The 19629-nt window shown below is 42.1% G+C and overlaps 1 protein-coding gene across 1 annotated transcript in view; it reads right to left on the bottom strand.

Annotated features, from left to right (window-relative positions):
* The window catches only part of LOC124002910 (protein polybromo-1-like), a 41322-nt gene extending 27426 nt beyond the window's left edge, over positions 1-13896 (bottom strand). Inside the window, 3 exon segments of the mRNA XM_046310743.1 lie at positions 13138-13206; positions 13613-13665; positions 13776-13896. Of these exon segments, the coding sequence (XP_046166699.1) occupies positions 13138-13206; positions 13613-13665; positions 13776-13789 (136 nt within the window). The 5' untranslated portion in view covers positions 13790-13896.
* Between the last annotated feature and the right edge of the window lie 5733 nt (positions 13897-19629).

Here is a 19629-nt window from a genome sequence, read left to right as displayed (position 1 = left end):
CTAACAACTAAGTCTTCAATAAAACTCCCAAGGCGTGACTTTTCTTGAATGAATATATTGAAAACGTTTGTGAAACTGCAAAATACAGAAATATACTTTAGTGTTCAATTCACACCGACATACTGTAGCTGTACATTAAACATTTGAAGTTGCATAAATACAAAGCACGCGCTAAGGTACCATGCATCTGGCATGATGCTAAACCATATGGTAATTGGCTCCTTTCATTACTCTAATGTATAACCATCTATGTAGAATAACAAAGCATATTACACTAGAAACAGTAACAAAACTACAGTATTGTATATTTTACAATTCGTTTGCATGACGCATGAGCAAAGTAATACAGCTAACGACATACATTAAAGGCATTACAATTTGTGAGTAAATGCTCCTTGCCCAAGCCTCTCCAGGTTCTCCTTTACCCAAATCCAGATCGCAGATGTTCTGAAAGAGCTGCAAAACCTGGACCCGTACAAATCAGCTGGGCTTGACAATCTGGACCCTCGATTTCTGAAACTATCCGCCGCCATTGTCGCAACCCCTATTACCAGCCTGTTCAACCTCTTTCATATCGTCTGAGATCCCCAAGGATTGGAAAGCTGCCGCAGTCATCCCCCTCTTCATAGGGGGAGACACCATGGACCCAAACTGTTACAGACCTATATCCATCCTGCCCTGCCTATCTAAGGTCTTCGAAAGCCAAGTCAACAAACAGGTCACTGACCATCTCGAATCCCACCGTACCTTCTCCGCTGTGCAATCTGGTTTCCGAGCCGGTCACGGGTGCACCTCAGCCACACAAGGTACTAAACGATATCATAACCGCCATCGATAAACGACAGTACTGTGCAGCCGTCTTCATCGACCTTGCCAAGGCCTTCGACTCTGTCAATCACCATATTCTTATCGGCAGACTCAGTAGCCTCGGTTTTTCGGATGATTGCCTTGCCTGGTTCACCAATTACTTTGCAGACAGAGTTCAGTGTGTCAAATCGGAGGGCATGCTGTCCGGTCCTCTGGCAGTCTCTATGGGGGTGCCACAGGGTTCAACACTCGGGCCGACTCTTTTCTCTGTATATATCAATGTTGCTCTTGCTGCGGGCGATTCCCTGATCCACCTCTAAGCAGACGACACCATTCTGTATACTTCCGGCCCGTCCTTGGACACTGTTATCTAACCTCCAAACGAGCTTCAATGCCATACAGCACTCCTTCCGTGGCCTCCAACTGCTCTTAAACGCTAGTAAAACCAAATGCATGCTTTTCAACCGATCGCTGCCTGCACCCGCATGCCCGACTAGCATCACCACCCTGGATGGTTCCGACCTTGAATATGTGGACATCTATAAGTACCTAGGTGTCTGGCTCGACTGCAGACTCTCCTTCCAGACTCATAACAAACATCTCCAATCGAAAATCAAATCAAGAGTCTGCTTTCTATTCCGCAACAAAGCCTCCTTCACTCACGCCGCCAAGCTTACCCTAGTAAAACTGACTATCCTACCGATCCTCGACTTCAGCGACGTCATCTACAAAATGGCTTCCAACACTCTACTCAGCAAACTGGATGCAGTTTATCACAGTGCCATCCGTTTTGTCACTAAAGCACCTTACCACCCACCACTGCGACTTGTATGCTCTAGTCGGCTGGCCCTCGCTACATATTCGTCGCCAGACCCACTGGCTCCAGGTCATCTACAAGTCCATGCTAGGTAAAGCTCCGCCTTATTTCAGTTCACTGGTCACGATGGCAACACCCATCCGTAGCACGGGCTCCAGCAGGTGTATCTCACTGATCATCCCTAAAGCCAACACCTCATTTGGCCGCCTTTCGTTCCAGTTCTCTGCTGCCTGTGAACTGGAACGAATTGCAAAAATCGCTGAAGTTGGAGACTTATCTCCCTCACCAACTTCAAACATCTGCTATCTGAGCAGCTAACCGATTGCTGCAACTGTACATAGTCTATCGGTAAATAGCCCACCCAAATTTACCTACCTCATCCCCATACTGTTTTTATTTATTTACTTTTCTGCTCTTTTGCACACCAATATCTACCTGTACATGACCATCTGATCATTTATCACTCCAGTGCTAATCTGCAAAATTGTAATTATTCGCCTATCTGCCTTTTGCACACATTGTATATAGACTCCCTTTTTTCTACTGTGTTATTGACTTGTTAATTGTTTACTCCATGTGTAACTCTGTCTGTTCACACTGCTATGCTTTATCTTGGCCAGGTCGCAGTTGCAAATGAGAACTTGTTCTCAACTAGCCTACCTGGTTAAATAAAAAAATAAAATAAAAAACCAACATTGATATGTAAGCAACTATCAATAACAAGATTATCATCATTAGCTAAATGCTTGAATCGAACTTAAACAAATATTTTTCCAAGGCTGAAGCGTGACAAGAAATAACTACATTGAAAGACCTGCAACGTAGCGTTGTTTGTAGCTGCTCTATGGGTGCAAAACAAATTCTGTACTTCCTATTTGCGTCGTCTCTCTAAGTACCAGAAAGCGCCACTAGGGGGCAAATAACACCATTGAACACAATGAAAATCCAATTTAACCATTGTAATAAAATAATCTGTTACCTTCTAACAGGATGGCAGCACAGCAGGTGAACAGCAAACCTGGTTTCAAAAAACAAATAAACACCTCATGGCATAATGCCTCTCTGCCATGTGACCTACTGGTTGTGTGTATGTACTGACATGTACAGTGCATTCAGAATGTATTCAGACCCCTTGACTTTTCCCACGTTTTGTTACATTACAGCCTTATTCAAAATTTGATTCAATATTTTTTCCCCCACCTTAAATCTACACACAATACCCTATAATGACAAAGTGAAAACTGGTTAAAAATAAACAATATAAATACCTTATGTGCATAACTATTCAGACCATTTGCTAAGAGACTCGAAATTGAGCTTAGGTGCATCCTGATTCCATTGTTCATCCTTGAGATATTTCTACAACTTGATTGGAGTCTACTTGTGATAAATTCAATTGATTGGACATGATTTGGAAAGACACACACTTGTCTATGTATGGTCCCACAGTTGACAGTGCATGTCAGAGCAAAAACCAAGCCATGATGTCGAAGGAATTGTCCTTCGAGCTCTGAGACAGGATTGTGTCAGGGCACAGATCTGAGGAAGGGTACCAAAACATTTCTGCAGCATTGAAGGCCCCAAACAGCACAGTGGCCTCCATCATTCTAAAATGGAAGAAATTTGGAACCACCAAGACTTTCCTAGAGCTGGCCACCTGGCCAAACTGACAATCAGGGGAGAAGGACCTTGGTCATGGAGGTGACCAAGATCCTGATGGTCACTCCGACAGAGCTCTAGAGTTCCTCTGTGGAGATGGGAGAACCTTCCAGAAGGACAACCATCTATGCAGCATTCCACCAATCAGGCCTTTATGGTAGAGTGGTCAGACTGAAGCCACTCCACAGTAAAAGGCACACGAGCCTACTTGGAGTTTGCCAAAAGGCACCTAAAGCACTCTCAGACCATGACAAACAAGATTCTCGGGTCTGATGAAACCAAGATTGAACTCTTTTGCCTGAATGCAAAGCGTCATGTCTGGAGGGATCCTGCCACCATCCCTACGGTGAAGCATTGTGGTGGCAGCATCATGCTGTGGGAATGTTTTTCAGCAGCAGGGACTGGGAGACTAGTCAGGATTGAGGGAAAGATGAACAGAGCAAAGTAATGACAGATCCTTGATGAACCTGCTCCAGAGCACTCGGGACCTCAGACTGGGGTGAAGGTTCACCTTCTAACAGGACACTGACCCTAAGCACACAGCCAAGACAATGCAGGAGTGGCTTCAGGACAAGTCTCAATGTCCTTGAGTGGCCCAGCTAGATCCTGGACTTGAACCAGATCAAACATCTCTGGAGAGACCTGCAAATAGCTGTGCAGTGACAATCCCCACCCAACCTGACAGAACTTGAGAGGATCTGCAGAGAAGAATGGGAGAAACTCCAAATACAGGTGTGCCAAGCTTGTAGCGTCATACCCAAGGACAGCAAAACCGCGAAAGAAATAGGCTGTAATCGCAAAGGTGCACAAAGGGGCTTCAACAAAGTACTGAGTAAAGGGTCTGAATAGTTATGTAAATGTGATATTTCCAGGGTTTCTTTTCATTATGGGTTATTGTGTGTAGATTGAGAAAAACATGTAATATAATCAATGTAACAACTGTAACGTAACAATGTGGAAAAGGTCAAGGGGTCTGAATACTTTCCATATACCTTGTATGTAAGTATTTTGTCTGTAATGTAAAGAGATGATATATAGTTTTGAATCTGTCCCTTAAGTCTCCCAAAATAACTGTTTGCGTAGTGATTACAAAGTCTTTCTTTGCTGCACCTGACCATATTACTGGACAGTAATCAAGATGGGACAAGATCAGAGCCCTGAACAACTAGTACAGTTGATCTTTTATTTTTTTACTTGACCTTTATTTAACTAGGCAAGTCAATTAAAAACATTTGTATTTACAATGACGGCCTACCAAAAGTCAAAGGCCTCCTGCGGGGACCGGGGCTGGGATTAAAAAATGTAAAAAATAGGACAAAACAAATCACGACAAGAGAGACACCACAACACTACATAAAGAGAGACCTAAGACAACAACACAGCATGGTAGCAACACCACATGGCATCGGCACAACATGGTTGCAGCACGAAATATGGTACAAACATTATTGGGCACAGACAACAGCACAAAGGCAAGAAGGTAGAGACAACAATACATCACGAGAAGCAGTCACAGCTCAGTAAGAGTGTCCAAGATTGAGTCTTTGAATGAAGAGATGGACATAAAACTGTGCAGTTTGAGTGTTTTTTGCAGCTTGTTCCAGCAACAGTCAACAAAGAGCTATTTGAAAGTTTAATGCTTAAAACCAGCAAATCAAATTGTTTGACTTTGTGGAGTCAACTGAGCATTGAAGGTGTTCCTTGGTAAAGATTACCACTCCACCTCCTTTGGAAGATCGGTCTTGCCGAAAAAGGTCGCAACCAGAAAAGTTAACATCAGTATTCAAAGCACTCTTTCTTAATCACATCTCAGTAATGACCATCACATCTAGATTGGAGCTATGAACCCACACTTTCAAATGATTAATGAGGTAATAAGCTTCTACTGATATTGTACAAGAAACCAAGACTTTTACGAGCGCAGAACTCAATGAAACAGTTATCAGAGCACAAGTCCGAAATGGGGCTAGAAACAGTAGATGTGCCAGGGTGTACATGCACATTTCCAGATATCATTAGCAGCAATACAATCATGACATTTGAATGTGTATCAGATGGCCATAAGATCTTATTGTACGGCAATTTCATCAGGTAACATGAATACAAAGCTGGTGAGAGGTGGTTAGAATAGGAGGCCAATAGAGTTTTATTTATATTTTATTGAACCTTTATTTAACTAGGCAAGTCGGTTAAGAACAAATTCTTATTTACAATAAATATATGCCATTTAGCAGACGCTTTTATCCAAAGCGACTTACAGTCATGTGTGCATACATTCTACGTATGGGTGGTCCCGGGAATCGAACCCACTACCCTGGCGTTACAAGCACCATGCTCTACCAACTGAGCTACAGAAGGACCACAATCACGGCCTACACCGGCCAAACCCGGACGACGCTGGGCCAATCGTGCGCTGACCTATGGGACTCCCAAACACGGCCGGTGATTGGGAGCCTGGATTCAAACTAGGGTGTCTGTAGTGACACCACTAGCACTGAGATGCAGTGCCTTAGACCGCTGCTCCACTCAGGAGCTCAAGATCCAGATTCAGAGTCTGAGATTCAGTCTGTCCCACGGTTGGGTTAACAAGCCACTTCATAGTCAACAAAGCACGTAGGAGTCGTGAGGCAAATAGCATAAAGCTCATTGTGTGAAATACGCAGAACATATTTGTCAATATGACTTGGCCATGATAACTGACCATCCAATATTCTGCCTAGGAGTTAATCTTCTTCATCTTGTTCAATGGTCACCCTATATGCACAACTCCAGTGGAGATTTAGGTATAAGAGAATACTTTTATTATTAATTACCCACTCTGACACCGACTAACTCCTTGCTAAGAGTCTCAGTGAACTCACAGGCTATAGGTGCTGATGTGTAGTGTGCAATCATCTGCAGTCTTTGTAATTTTGGCTTCTTGTAAAACACGTGGCAAATCATTTGTAAAAATAAAGAATAGCTAGCTAACATTGAACTTGGTTGGTGAGCTACCTGCAGATTCATGCAGGATAGTAAGGTTGAGTTGGGATTATGGTTAATTGTTTAGCTAGCTAGCTACATTGCTAAACAAAAGACTCCACTATGCAAGTAACCATTTCACTAAACCTTCTGTATCCTCTGCATGTGACAGATAAACTTTGATTTTATTTGATATAGTATGTGTTTACCAGAGACGGCAATGTGAAGAACAACATTACCTGCACTAAAGTCAAAATTAGGATATGTCACACTCATTCCACAAATTCACTTTTAACAAGGCACACCTGTTCATTGAAATGCATTCCAGGTGACTACCTCATGAAGCTGGTTGACAGAAGGCCAAGAGTGTGCAAAGTTGTCCTCAAGGCAAAGGGTAGCTACTTTGAAGAATCTCAAATAAAATATATTTGGAATTGTTCAACACTTTTTTTGGTTACTACATGATTCCATGTGTGTGTCATTTCATAGTTTTGATGTATTCACTGTTATTACACACTGTAGAAAATAGTAAAATTAAAGAAAAACCCCTGAATGAGTAGGTGTGTGCATTTGACTGGTACTGTACACATGTGTATTTTTACCAGATAAAAAAAATCTGATTCTACTGCTTGCATCAGTTTCCTGATGTGGAATAGAGTTCCATGTAGTCATGGCTCTATGTAGTACTGTGCAACCTGCCATATTTTGTTCTGGACTGGTGGCATGTCTTGTGGGATATGCATGGGTGTCCGAGCTGTGTACTAGTTAGTTTAAACAGACAGCTCGACACATTCAGCTTGTCAACACTTCTTACAAAAACAAGTAGTGATGAAGTTAATCTCTTCCACTTTGAGCCATGAAAGATTGACATGCATATCATTAATGTTAGCTCCCCATATACATTTAAGGGTCAGCCGTGCTTCCCTGTTCTGAGCCAATTGTAATTTTCCTAAGTCCCTCTTTGTGGCACCTGACCACACTACTGAACAATAGTCCAGGTGTGACAAAACTAGGGTCTATAGGACCTGCCTTGTTAATAGTGTGGTATAGAAGGCAGAGCAGTGATTTATTATGGATAAACTTCTCCCCATCTTAGCTACTGTTGTATCAATATGCTTTGACCATGACAGTTTGCAATCCAGGGTTACTCCAAGCAGTTTAGTCACCTCAACTTGCTAGATTTCCATATTTTCATTGCAAGATTTAGTGAATGATTTGTCCCAAATACAATGTTTTTAGTTTTTGAAATATTTTGGACGAACATATATCTTGCTACTTATTCTGAAACTGCAGCTCTTTGTTAGGTGCTGCAGTCATTTCAGTTGATGTAGTAGCTGACGTGTACACTCTTGAGTCATCCGCATACACAGACACATTGACTTTACTCAAAGCCAATGACATGTCATTAGTAAAGATTGAAAAAAGTCATGGGCCTAAACAGCTACCCTGGGGAATTCCTGAATCTACCTGGATTAAGTTGGAGGCTTTCATTATAGAATAGCCTCTGTGTTCTGTTAGACAGGTAACTCTTTATCCACAAAATAGCAGGGGGGTGTAAAGCCACAACACATTATTTTTTCCAGCAGTAGACTATGATCGATAATGTCAAAAGCGATACTGAAGTCTAACAAAACAACCCCCACAATCTTCTTTATCATCAATCAAGGCCAATCATTAATCATTTGTGTAAGTGCTGTGCTTGTTGAATGTCCTTCCCTATAAGATTACTGGAAGTCTGTCAATTTGTTTACTGTAAAATAGCATTGTATCTGGTCAAACACCATTTTTTTCTAAAAGTTTACGAAGGGTTGGTAATAGGCTGATTGGTCGGCTATTTGAGCCAGTAAAGGGGGCTTGACTATTCTTGGGTAGCGGAATGACTTTTGCTTCCCTCCAGGCCTGAGGGCACACACTTTCTAGAAGGGTTAAATTGAAGATATGGCAAATAGCAGTGGCAATATCGTCCAGTATTATCCTCAATAATTGTCCATCTAGGTTGTCGGACCACGGTGGCTTGTCATTGTTGAAAGACAAAAACATTTTTTCACCTCTGCCATACTCAAAAGTACCATGCTTGTCTTTCATAATTTCGTCAGATAATCTTGGATGCGTAGTGTCAGTGTTTGTTGCTGGAATGTCATGCCTAAATTTGCTAATCTTGCCAATGAAAAAAATATTAAAATAGTTGCCAATATCAGTGGGTTTTGTGATGAATGAGCTCTCACACGCTTTTCCAGTTCTGCCCACAAATGTTCTATAGGATTGAGGTCAAGGCTTTGTGATGGCCACACCAATACCTTGACTTTGTTGTCCTTAAGCCATTTTGTCACAACTTTGGAAGTATGCTTGGGGTCATTGTCCATTTGGAAGAACCGTTTGCGACCAAGCTTTAACTTCCTGACTGATATCTTGAGATGTTGCTTCAACATATCCACATAATTTCCCTTCCTCATGATACCATCTATTTTGTGAAGTGAATCAGTCCCTCCTGCAGCAAAGCACCCCCACAACATAATGCTGCCACCCCCATGCTTCACGGTTGGGATGGTGTTCTTCGGCTTGCAAGCCTCCCCCTTTTTCCTTCAAACATAAAGATGGTCATTATGGCCAAACAGTTCTATTTTTGTTTCATCAGACCAGAGGACATTTCTCCAAAAAGTATGATCTTGTCCCCATGTGCAGTTGCAAACATTTTGTACCTGTTTCCTCCAGCATCTTCACAAGGTCCTTTGCTGTTGTTCTGGGATTGATTTGCACTTTTCGCACCAAAGTACGTTCATCTCTAGGAGACAGAACGGGTCTCCTTCCTGAGCGGTATGACGACTGCGTGGTCCCATGGTGTTTATACTTTCATACTATTGTTAGTACAGATGAACGTGGTACCTTCAGGCATTTGGAAATTGCTCCCAAGGATGAACCAGACTTGTGGAGGTCTACAATTTTTCTTCTTGAGGTCTTGGCTTATTTCTTTTGATTTTCCCCATGGTGTCAAGCAAAGAGGCACTGAGTTTGGTCTTGAAATAAGTAGGTCTTGAAATACATCCACAGGTACACCTCCAATTGACTCAAATGATGTCAATTAGCCTATCAGAAGATTCTAAAGTCATGGCATAATTTTCTGGACTTTTCCAAGCTGATTGAAGCTTATTTGTTCACAAAATATGAAAGAAATATGTTTACATCCCTGTTAGTGAGCATTTATCCATTGCCAAGGTAATCCATCTGCCTAACAGGTGTGGCATATCAAAGATATCATTACATAGGTGCACTTTGTGCTGTGGACAATAAAAGTCCACTCAGTTTTGTCACACAACACAATGCCAGATGTCTGAAGTTAAGGGAGAGTGCAATTGGCATGCTGACGGCAGAAATGTCTACTAGAGCTGTTGCCAGAGTTCAATGTCCATTTCTCTACCGTCTTTTTAGAGAATTTGGCAGTACATCCAACCAGCCTCACAACCACAGACCAGGTGTATGGCGTTGTGTGGGCGAGCGGTTTGCTGATGTCAACGTTGTAAACAAAGTGTCCCATGGTGGCGCTGGGGTTATGGTATGGGCAAGTATAAGCTACAGACAACGAACACAAATGTATTTTATGGATGGCAAATTGAATGCACAGAAATACCTTGATGAGATCCTGAGGCCCATTGAGAGGTACAGTGCCTTGCGAAAGTATTCGGCTCCCTTGAACTTTGCGACCTTTTGCCACATTTCAGGCTTCAAACATAAAGATATAAAACTGTATTTTTTGGTGACGAATCAACAACAAGTGGGACACAATCATGAAGTGGAACGACATTTATTGGATATTTCAAACTTTTTTAACAAATCAAAAACTGAAAAATTGGGCGTGCAAAATTATTCAGCCCCCTTAATTATGTTAATACTTTGTAGCGCCACCTTTTGCTGCGATTACAGCTGTAAGTCGCTTGGGGTATGTCTCTATCAGTTTTGCACATCGAGAGATTGTGCAAACTTACTTTCAGTGCAGCAAACTCTCTCCAGAAGTTCAGTGAGGATCTCTGAATGATCCAATGTTGACCTAAATGACTAATGATAAATACAATCCACCTGTGTGTAATCAAGTCTCCGTATAAATGCACCTGCACCATGATAGTCTCAGAGGTCCGTTAAAAGCGCAGAGAGCATCATGAAGAACAAGGAACACCAGGCAGGTCCGAGATACTGTTGTGAAGAAGTTTAAAGCTGGATTTGGATACAAAAAGATTTCCCAAGCTTTAAACATTCCAAGGAGCACTGTGCAAGCGATAGTATTGAAATGGAAGGAGTATCAGACCACTGCAAATCTACCAAGACCTGGCCGTCACTCAACTTTCAGCTCATACAAGGAGAAGACTGATCAGAGATGCAGCCAAGAGGCCCATGATCACTCTGAATGCAGAGATCTACAGCTGAGGTGGGAGACTCTGTCCATAGGACAACAATCAGTCGTATATTGCACAAATCTGGCCTTTATGGAAGAGTGGCAAGAAGAAAGCCATTTCTTAAAGATATCCATAAAAAGTGTCGTTTAAAGTTTGCCACAAGCCACCTGGGAGACACACCAAACATGTGGAAGAAGGTGCTCTGGTCAGATGAAACCAAAATTGAACTTTTTGGCAACAATGCAAAACGTTATGTTTGGCGTAAAAGCAACACAGCTCATCACCCTGAACACACCATCCCCACTGTCAAACATGGTGGTGGCAGCATCATGGTTTGGGCCTGCTTTTCTTCAGCAGGGACAGGGAAGTTGGTTAAAATTGATGGGAAGATGGATGGAGCCAAATACAGGACCATTCTGGAAGAAAACCTGATGGAGTCTGCAAAAGACCTGAGACTGGGACGGAGATTTGTCTTCCAACAAGACAATGATCCAAAACATAAAGCAAAATCTACAATGGAATGGTTCAAAAATAAACATATCCAGGTGTTAGAATGGCCAAGTCAAAGTCCAGACCTGAATCCAATCGAGAATCTGTGGAAAGAACTGAAAACTGCTGTTCACAAATGCTCTCCATCCAACCTCACTGAGCTCGAGCTGTTTTGCAAGGAGGAATGGGAAAAAATGTCAGTCTCTCGATGTGCAAAACTGATAGAGACATACCCCAAGCGACTTACAGCTGTAATCGCAGCTGTAAGGTGGCGCTACAAAGTATTAACTTAAGGGGGCTGAATAATTTTGCACGCCCAATTTCAGTTTTTGATTTGTTAAAAAAGTTTGAAATATCCAATAAATGTTGTTTCACTTCATGATTGTGTCCCACTTGTTGTTGATTCTTCACAAAAAATATACAGTTTTATATCTTTATGTTTGAAGACTGAAATGTGGCAAAAAGTCGCAAAGTTCAAGGGGGCCTAATACTTTCGCAAGGCACTGTACATTTTATTTAAGGTATCTGTGACCAACAGATGCATATCTACATTCAGTCATGTGAAAGTCATAGATTAGGGCCTAATGAATTCATTTCAATTGACTTATTTCCTTATATGAACTGTAACTCATTAAAATCTTTAAAATTGTTACATGTTGCATTTATATTTTTGTTCAGAAAACAAAAGATGCTGTAATTTCTACACGTTTCACAAGATATGGATAAAAATACCCTCAAATGAAAAATGATAATCTGCACTTTATGGTGCAGTCTCCTGTATCAACATTTCCAAGCAAACAAAAACAAGGGGAAGGGAAAATCTGTAGACATGCTGAGATAAATTAACATACGCTTTGCCAGAATTCAGCCAGCCTTCACAAGAGTATAACATATGTAAATATGTCCCCTTTTGTGTTTTACACCTCCAGCAGAGGAATGCCATTTCTGAGTGCATGATATTCAGTTTCACTGGAATAAAGTACATTCTATGAATGGTCTTAAACTGCAGTAATTGATGCCTGAGATGATATGAACATGACTGGGCATTCAAACATATCTGTATCCATTCAGCATCAATACCAGGTCTTCCTCACAGTTTTGTTTTACATGTTTTGTGTCATAGGGAAAAGCTTTCAACCCTTGATACAGTTTGAAAATAATTAACTTTAGAGGTTTGTTAGACTGCCTTAAAATATTATAGTTTCAATCTTTGACTGTTCTGGCTTGTCCAGTGTTTACTGCACAGAGAGAATAAAGTGTTGCATCTGTGCATCATGCTGCTTTTATTTCACAATGTACACCATTTAAAACAGCCAAACTCCATTCACAACAGTATTCAGTTGGTAAGACACAGACATTCAGTCAATACTAGGAATTGATTGTCCACAATCTATGTGTTATCGCAGCAGAAAAGAGAAATAAGCAAAATAACATTTAGATTCAGAGTAATAAATAAATGTAATAATTTATCTGAGCAAACCAGAAACCTTTCAATATACAAATTCAAACAATTTAGAACCATTTAAATAATACATTGGAAGGTTGTGCAGGACTATAGTAGATGAAAGTATCATTCTATCTTTACAGACTGCTAAGAGTATTTATCTTGTAAATATGTCAGTGTATTATGGCTGTTTGTAACATTGTGTTATATGTGAAAATGTGATTGTATTATAAATTGTATCTGAATGTTTAAGGACTTTTGGAAGATTAAGCCAAAAAGAGATCATTATAAAATAAAATCACCTCAGCACCATCATAGACTGGTCTTGGTTGCCTGACCCTGCTGAGACCCCTGACCCTGCTGAGACCCCTGTAACCATCTGGTCCTGCTCAGATGAGCCATGACAAATAATTACCTTGTCATACATTTATAAATGATATTATCCTAGAATATAATCAATAGTTAAATAATTGAAATGACCATTATTCCCAGATCCCAGACTGTTGCCTACCCATCAAATCAAGATGGAACATTGTATCCATTCACTGATTGTTATAAGATAATGCAAAATTCACCTGAGCTTTGTAGACTGGTCTTCTCTGGCTGTCTGACCCTGCTGGGACACCTGTCACCATCTGATCCTGCTAAGACATGATGAGCATAGTGTTGTGTAATGCCTGTGCACCATGACAGTGAAGCCTGTAGAGTTGTTTATACCTTATACCGTGTCAGTGTGAAAAGTATGGAATTAGCTAGGAAAACTGACAGATCAATAACATTACTTTGCTATACTAACTAATAGAAACTCCAATTGCGCTGTCAAAAAACATCAGAATATTGGTCTTCAATCGTTTGGCCGCTGGTTTCATTGTTTGATTCAGGTCTAGTGTGATCGAGGGAAAAATAATAGCTAACGTTAACCAACTGTTGGATAGCGCTAATGGTACATCAACTGGCGAAAATGAGCCAAGTTAATTTACTTATGTTGAAACGAGACAAAAAACGCTACAAAACATTTCAATATATACAACAGCTGTTAGAAACTCCTACCCGACAGATAGCTAGAGCTGAACTGGCTGTGGTAGAACTGGCTTCTGACAGAACTTCAGTCGAGAGGGGATGAAACATTAGGTAACGTTACATGGCAGTTACTACTAGCTGTGCACTGGGAATAAATACATTTTTTTTTTATGTTAAGTCAAACAGCAGTTACCTTGCCAGATACATCAGTCAAATAGCGTAGCCAGTTTATGCTCTCCTTGCTTTTACAATTCTGAGAAAAGCTAAACACACAGAGACAACAGCTGCCTCAGTTCGCTGTTGGCACGGGCCATACAATGCCTCTTTTTATATAACAGTGCAATGATAAAACTAGGGGGCGACAAATGCAATTTCAGAATTTCCTCAGTGAAGATTGTGTCCCTGGGCTTGATGTAGTTTACACTTATTGCAATAATTCATCAATATTAAATAAAGATGATTATTTGAAGAAATGACAGTCTCTCTCTGTCACGCCCTGACCTTAAAAACCCTATTATTCTCTATGTTTGGTTAGGTCAGGGTGTAACACGGGTGGGAAAGTCTGTTTTCTATTTCTTTGTTTTTGGCCGAGTGTGGTTCCCAATCAGAAGCATAGCAGTGTGAACAGACAACAACACAGAGTTACACATGGAGTAAACAATAAACAAGTCAATAACACAGTAAAAAAGAAGAAAAAAAGAGTCTATATACATTGTGTGCAAGAGGCATGAGGACGTAGGCAAATAATTACAATTTTGCAGATTAACACTGGAGTGATAAATGATTAGATGGTCATGTGCAGGTAGAGATACTGGTGTGCAAAAGAGCAGAAAAGTAAATAAATAAAAACAGTATGGGGATGAGGTTGGTAAATTGGGTGGGCTATTTACCAATGGACTATGTACAGCTGCAGCGATCAGTTAGCTGCTCAGATAGCAGATGTTTAAAATTGGTGGGGAGATAAGTCTCCAACTTCAGCGATTTTTGCAATTCGTTCCAGTCACAGGCAGCAGAGAACTGGAAGGAGGTGTTGGCTTTAGGGATGATCAGTGAGATACACCTGCTGGAGCGCGTGCTGCGGGTGGGTGTTGCCATCGTGACCAGTAAACTGACATAAGGCGGAGCTTTACCTAGCATGGACTTGTCGACGACCTGGAGCCAGTGGGTTTGGTGACGAATATGTAGCGAGGGCCAGCCGAGTAGGGCATACAGGTCGCAGTGGTGGGTGGTATAAGGTGCTTTAGTAACTAAACGGATGGCACTGTGATAAACTGCATCCAGTTTGCTGAGTAGAGTATTGGAAGCTATTTTGTAGATGACATCGAGGATCGGAAGTGGAGGATCGATAGGATAGTCAGTTTTACTAGGGTAAGTTTGGCGGCGTGAGTGAAGGAGGCTTTGTTGCGAAATAGAAAGCCGACTCGAGATTTGATTTTAGATTGGAGATGTTTGATATGAGTCTGGAAGGAGAGTTTGCAGTCTAGCCAGACACCTAGGTACTTATAGATGTCCACATATTCTAGGTCGGAACCATCCAGGGTGGTGATGCTAGTCGGGCGTGCGAGTGCAGGCAGAGAACGGTTGAAAAGCATGCATTTGGTTTTACTAGCGTTTTAAGAGTAGTTGGAGGCCACGGAAGGAGTGTTGTATGGCATTGAAGCCTGTTTGGAGGTTAGATAGCACAGTGTCCAAGGAAGGGCCAGAAGTATACAAAATGGTGTTGTCTGCGTAGAGGTGGATCAGGAAATCGCCCGCAGCAAGAGCAACATCATTGATATATACAGAGAAAAGAATCGGCCCGAGAATTGAACCCTGTGGCACCCCCATAGAGACTGCCAGAGGACCGGACAACATGCCCTCCGATTTGACACACTGAACTCTGTCTGCAAAGTAGTTGGTGAACCAGGCAAGGCAGTCATTAAAAAAACCGAGGCTACTGAGTCTGCCGATAAGAATATGGTGATTGACAGAGTCGAAAGCCTTGGCCAGGTCGATGAAGACGGCTGCACAGTCTTTTATCGATGGCGGTTATGATATCGTTTAGTACCTTGAGCGTGGCTGAGGTGCACCCGTGACCGGCTCGGAAACCAGATTGCACAGCGGAGAAGATACGGTGGGATTCGAGATGGTCAGTGATCTGTTTGTTGACTTTCAAGGCCTTAGATAGGCAGGGCAGGATGGATATAGGTCTGTAACAGTTTGGGTCCAGAGTGTCTCCCCCTTTTGAAGAGGGGGATGACCGCGGCAGCTTTCCAATCCTTGGGGATCTTAGACGATATGAAAGAGAGGTTGAACAGGCTGGTAATAGGGGTTGCGACAATGGCGGCGGATAGTTTCAGAAATAGAGGGTCCAAGAGCAATTGAGATTGCGTGGTCTATGGATCTGTTGGGGAGGTATGCAAATTGGAGTGGGTCTAGGGTGTCTGGGATGGTGGGATTAATATGTGCCATAACCAGCCTCTCAAAGCACTTCATGATTACAGAAGTGAGTGCTACAGGGCGGTGGTCATTGTGGCATGTAGCCTTAGAGTTCTTGGGGACCGGAATGATGGTGGTCATCTTAAAACATGTGGGGAATACAGACTGGAACAAGGAGAGGTTGAAAATTACCCTGAATATACCTGCCAGCTGTCCTGCACACGGTCTGAGAATGCACCCTGGAATAAAGCAGTCCTGCGGGTGTTGACCTGTTTAAAGACCTTTCTCACGTTGGCCTTGGAGAGCGAGATCACCCAATCCTCTAAGTCGGTGACGGCCCTCACACCCGACACGATGTTGTTGTTGTCAAAGCGTGCATAAAATGCATTGAGTCCGTCTGGTAGAGAGGCATCCTTGGGCAGATCCTGGTTGGGTCTTTCTTTGTAATCCGTAATGGACTGTAGCCCCTGCCACATGCGGCGGGTGGCGGATTCTGTGTAGTATGATTCGACCTTATTCCTATATTGTCCTTTTACTCGTTTGATGACTCTGCGGAGGTCATAGCGGGGAGTCTTGTACTTATTCCTGTCCTCGGCTTAAGCCTCAGGGTTATCTACGATATCTCTGTTTGCAGCAGCCCAGTCCTCTAGTTTAGCGCCAACCTCTGTGTTAATCCAGGACTTTTGATTGGACAAGCAGCAAACAATCATCATCGGGACAACGTCGGCAACACCTCTAATGAAGCCAGGGTCGGAGGTGGTTAGTTCATCAATGTTATCGGCAGAGTCGCTAAACATATTCCAATCACCACTAGCAAAGCAGTCCTGCAGCATTATCTCATTCTGGAGAGAGTCACAGGTAGTTTTTCACAATTCCTGACATTTAATCCAAGTAAAAATTCCCTGTCTTAGGTCAGTTAGGATCACCACTTTATTTTAAGAATGTGAAGTGTCAGAATAATAGTAGAGAGAATGATTAATTTCAAAATGTATTTCTTTCATCACATTCCCAGTGGGTCAGAAGTATACATACACTCAATTAGTATTTGATAAGATTGCCTTTAAATTATTTAACTTGGGTCAAACGTTTTGGGTAGCCTTCCACAAGCTCCCCACAATAAGTTGGGTGAATTTTGGCCCATTCCTCCTGACAGAGCTGGTGTAACTATGTCAGGTTTGTAGGCCTCCTTGCTCGCACACACTTTTTCAGTCCTGCCCACAAATCTTCTATAGGATTGAGGTCAGGGCTTTGATGGCCACTCCAATACCTTGACTTTGTTGTCCTTAAGCCATTTTGCCACAACTTTGGAAGTATGCTTGGGGTCATTATCCATTTGGAAGACCCGTTTGCGACCAAGCTTTAACCAAGCTTTAACGTCCTGACTGATGTCTTGAGATGTTACTTCAACATATCCACAAAGTTTTCCTCCCTCATGATACTATCTATTTTGTGAAGTGCACCAGTCCCTCCTGCAGCAAAGCACCCCCACAACATGATGCTGCCACCCCCATGCTTCACGGTTGGGATGGTGTTCTTCGGCTTGCAAGCCTCCCCCTTTTTCCTCCGAACATAACGATGGTCCTTATGGCCAAACAGTTCTATTTTTGTTTCATCAGACCAGAGGACATTTTTCCAAAAAGTACAATCTTTGTCCCCATGTGCAGTTGCAAATTGAGGTCTGGCTTTTTTTATGGCGGTTTTGGATTAGTGGCTTCTTCCTTGCTGAGCGGCCTTTCAGGTTATGTCGATATAGGACTCGTTTAACTGAAGATACAGATACTTTTGTACCTGTTTCCTCCAGCATCTTCACAAGGTCCATTGCTGTTGTTCTGGGATTGATTTGCACTTTTCGTACCAACGTACGTTCATCTCTAGGAGAGTGGTATGATGGCTGCATGGTCCCATGGTGTTTATACTTGTGTACTATTGTTTGTACAGATGAACGTGGTACCTTCAGGCATTTGGAAATTGCTCCCAAGGATGAACCAGACTTGTGGAGGTCTACACTTTTTTTTCTGCTGTCTTAACTGATTTCTTTTCATTTTCCCATGGTTTCAAGCAAAGAGGCACTGAGTTTGAAGGTAGGTCTTGACATGCATCCACAGATACACCTCCAATTGACTCAAATGATGTCAATTACCCTGTCAGAAGCTTCTAAAGCCATGACATCCTTTTCTGGAATTTTCCAAGTTTTTTAAAGGCACAGTCAACTTAGTGTATGTAAACTTCTGACCCACTAGAATTGTGATACAGTAAGTGAAATACTCTGCCTGTAAACAATTGTTGGAAAGATTACTTGTTTCATGCACAAAGTAGATGTCCTAAACGACTTGCCAAAACTATAGTTTGTTAACAAGAATTTTGTGGAGTGGTTGACAAATGAGTTTTAATGACTCCAACCTAGTGTATGTAAACTTCCGAATTCAACTGTACTTCCTGTTTGAGTTTCTGCTTGTAAACAGGAAGCAGGAGTACGGAGTCATAATCTGATTTGCCGAATGGCGGACGAGGGAGGGCCTTGTATGCTTGGTTGTGGGTAGAGTAACAGTGGTCTAGGACTATCACCCCTAGTGGCATTGGAGACGTGTTGATGGAAGTTGGGCATCTTGTGTCTTAGTGATGCGGAATTAAAATCGCTGTCAACCAGAAAAGCTTGGTTGTAAGTTTTCTTGCTTGTTTATTGATTTATACAGTTCATTAAGTGCCATGTTATTATATTGTCCTGAGGTGGAATGTATATAACAGTCAAGATAACAGTTGAAAACTCCCTCGGGAGGTAGAAGGGTCAGCATTTGACCATCATGCATTCCAAGACGTGTGAACAGTGGGTCAACACTTCCACCGTGCTGGATTTAGCACACCAGTTGGTGTTCATGTAGAGGCAAACCCCTCCCCCCTCGGTTTCCTAACTCCACTGTCCTTTCTTCCCAGTGAATAGAGAATCCATCGGTGAATAGAGAATCCATCGGTGAATAGAGAATCCATCGAGTTGGATAGCCATGGGGGGTATCTTGTCCGAGAGTCATGTTTCAGAACAGCAAAGAAAATTGCAGTTTCAAGAGTCCCGTTGGTAACAAATCTGCGATCGGAAGTCATCCATCTTATTATCAAGTGACTGTAGAATGGATTGAAGAGGTGGCCAGTTTTCCCTTCCCTTTAATCTCACCAGGATCTCCACCCCCTCTTGCTTCTGTAATGCCGGCATTTCCTCTTGGGTAACCCGAATATTGGGTCGGAATCACAGAAATAGCCCAGGGCAGAGGAATTTGGGTAAGTAGCTGTCGATCTAATGTTCAAAAGTTATTGTCGGTTGTATGAAATAATAGCCGATACATTTCAAGAAAATAAAGTAAAAATTACAAAATAATATTAATATAGCAAAGTTGGGTTGTAGCTTGCAAAACGTCAGCCAACCAGTACGGTGCCATTTTCAGCCATGTTTGTGAAGGTAAGGTAGCTATAGTTAACCTCGTTCCCAGAGACTTTCGCCCAAATGTGCAGTCTATGGGGATCTAGAATACGAAGTAACAACTTGACTGTCTTTTGGGGTCCCCACAACCCGCTTGGATGCATTTAAGATGCATTAGTTTGTATCCATGAAGCTTCCCATGTTGGATCAAGAAGGAATA

The sequence above is a fragment of the Oncorhynchus gorbuscha genome, linkage group LG18 (assembly GCF_021184085.1).
Source record: "Oncorhynchus gorbuscha isolate QuinsamMale2020 ecotype Even-year linkage group LG18, OgorEven_v1.0, whole genome shotgun sequence".
Lineage (NCBI taxonomy): Eukaryota > Metazoa > Chordata > Actinopteri > Salmoniformes > Salmonidae > Oncorhynchus > Oncorhynchus gorbuscha.
The sequence above is the reverse complement of the archived record's forward strand: the minus strand, read 5'-3'. Positions and strand labels throughout refer to the sequence as shown.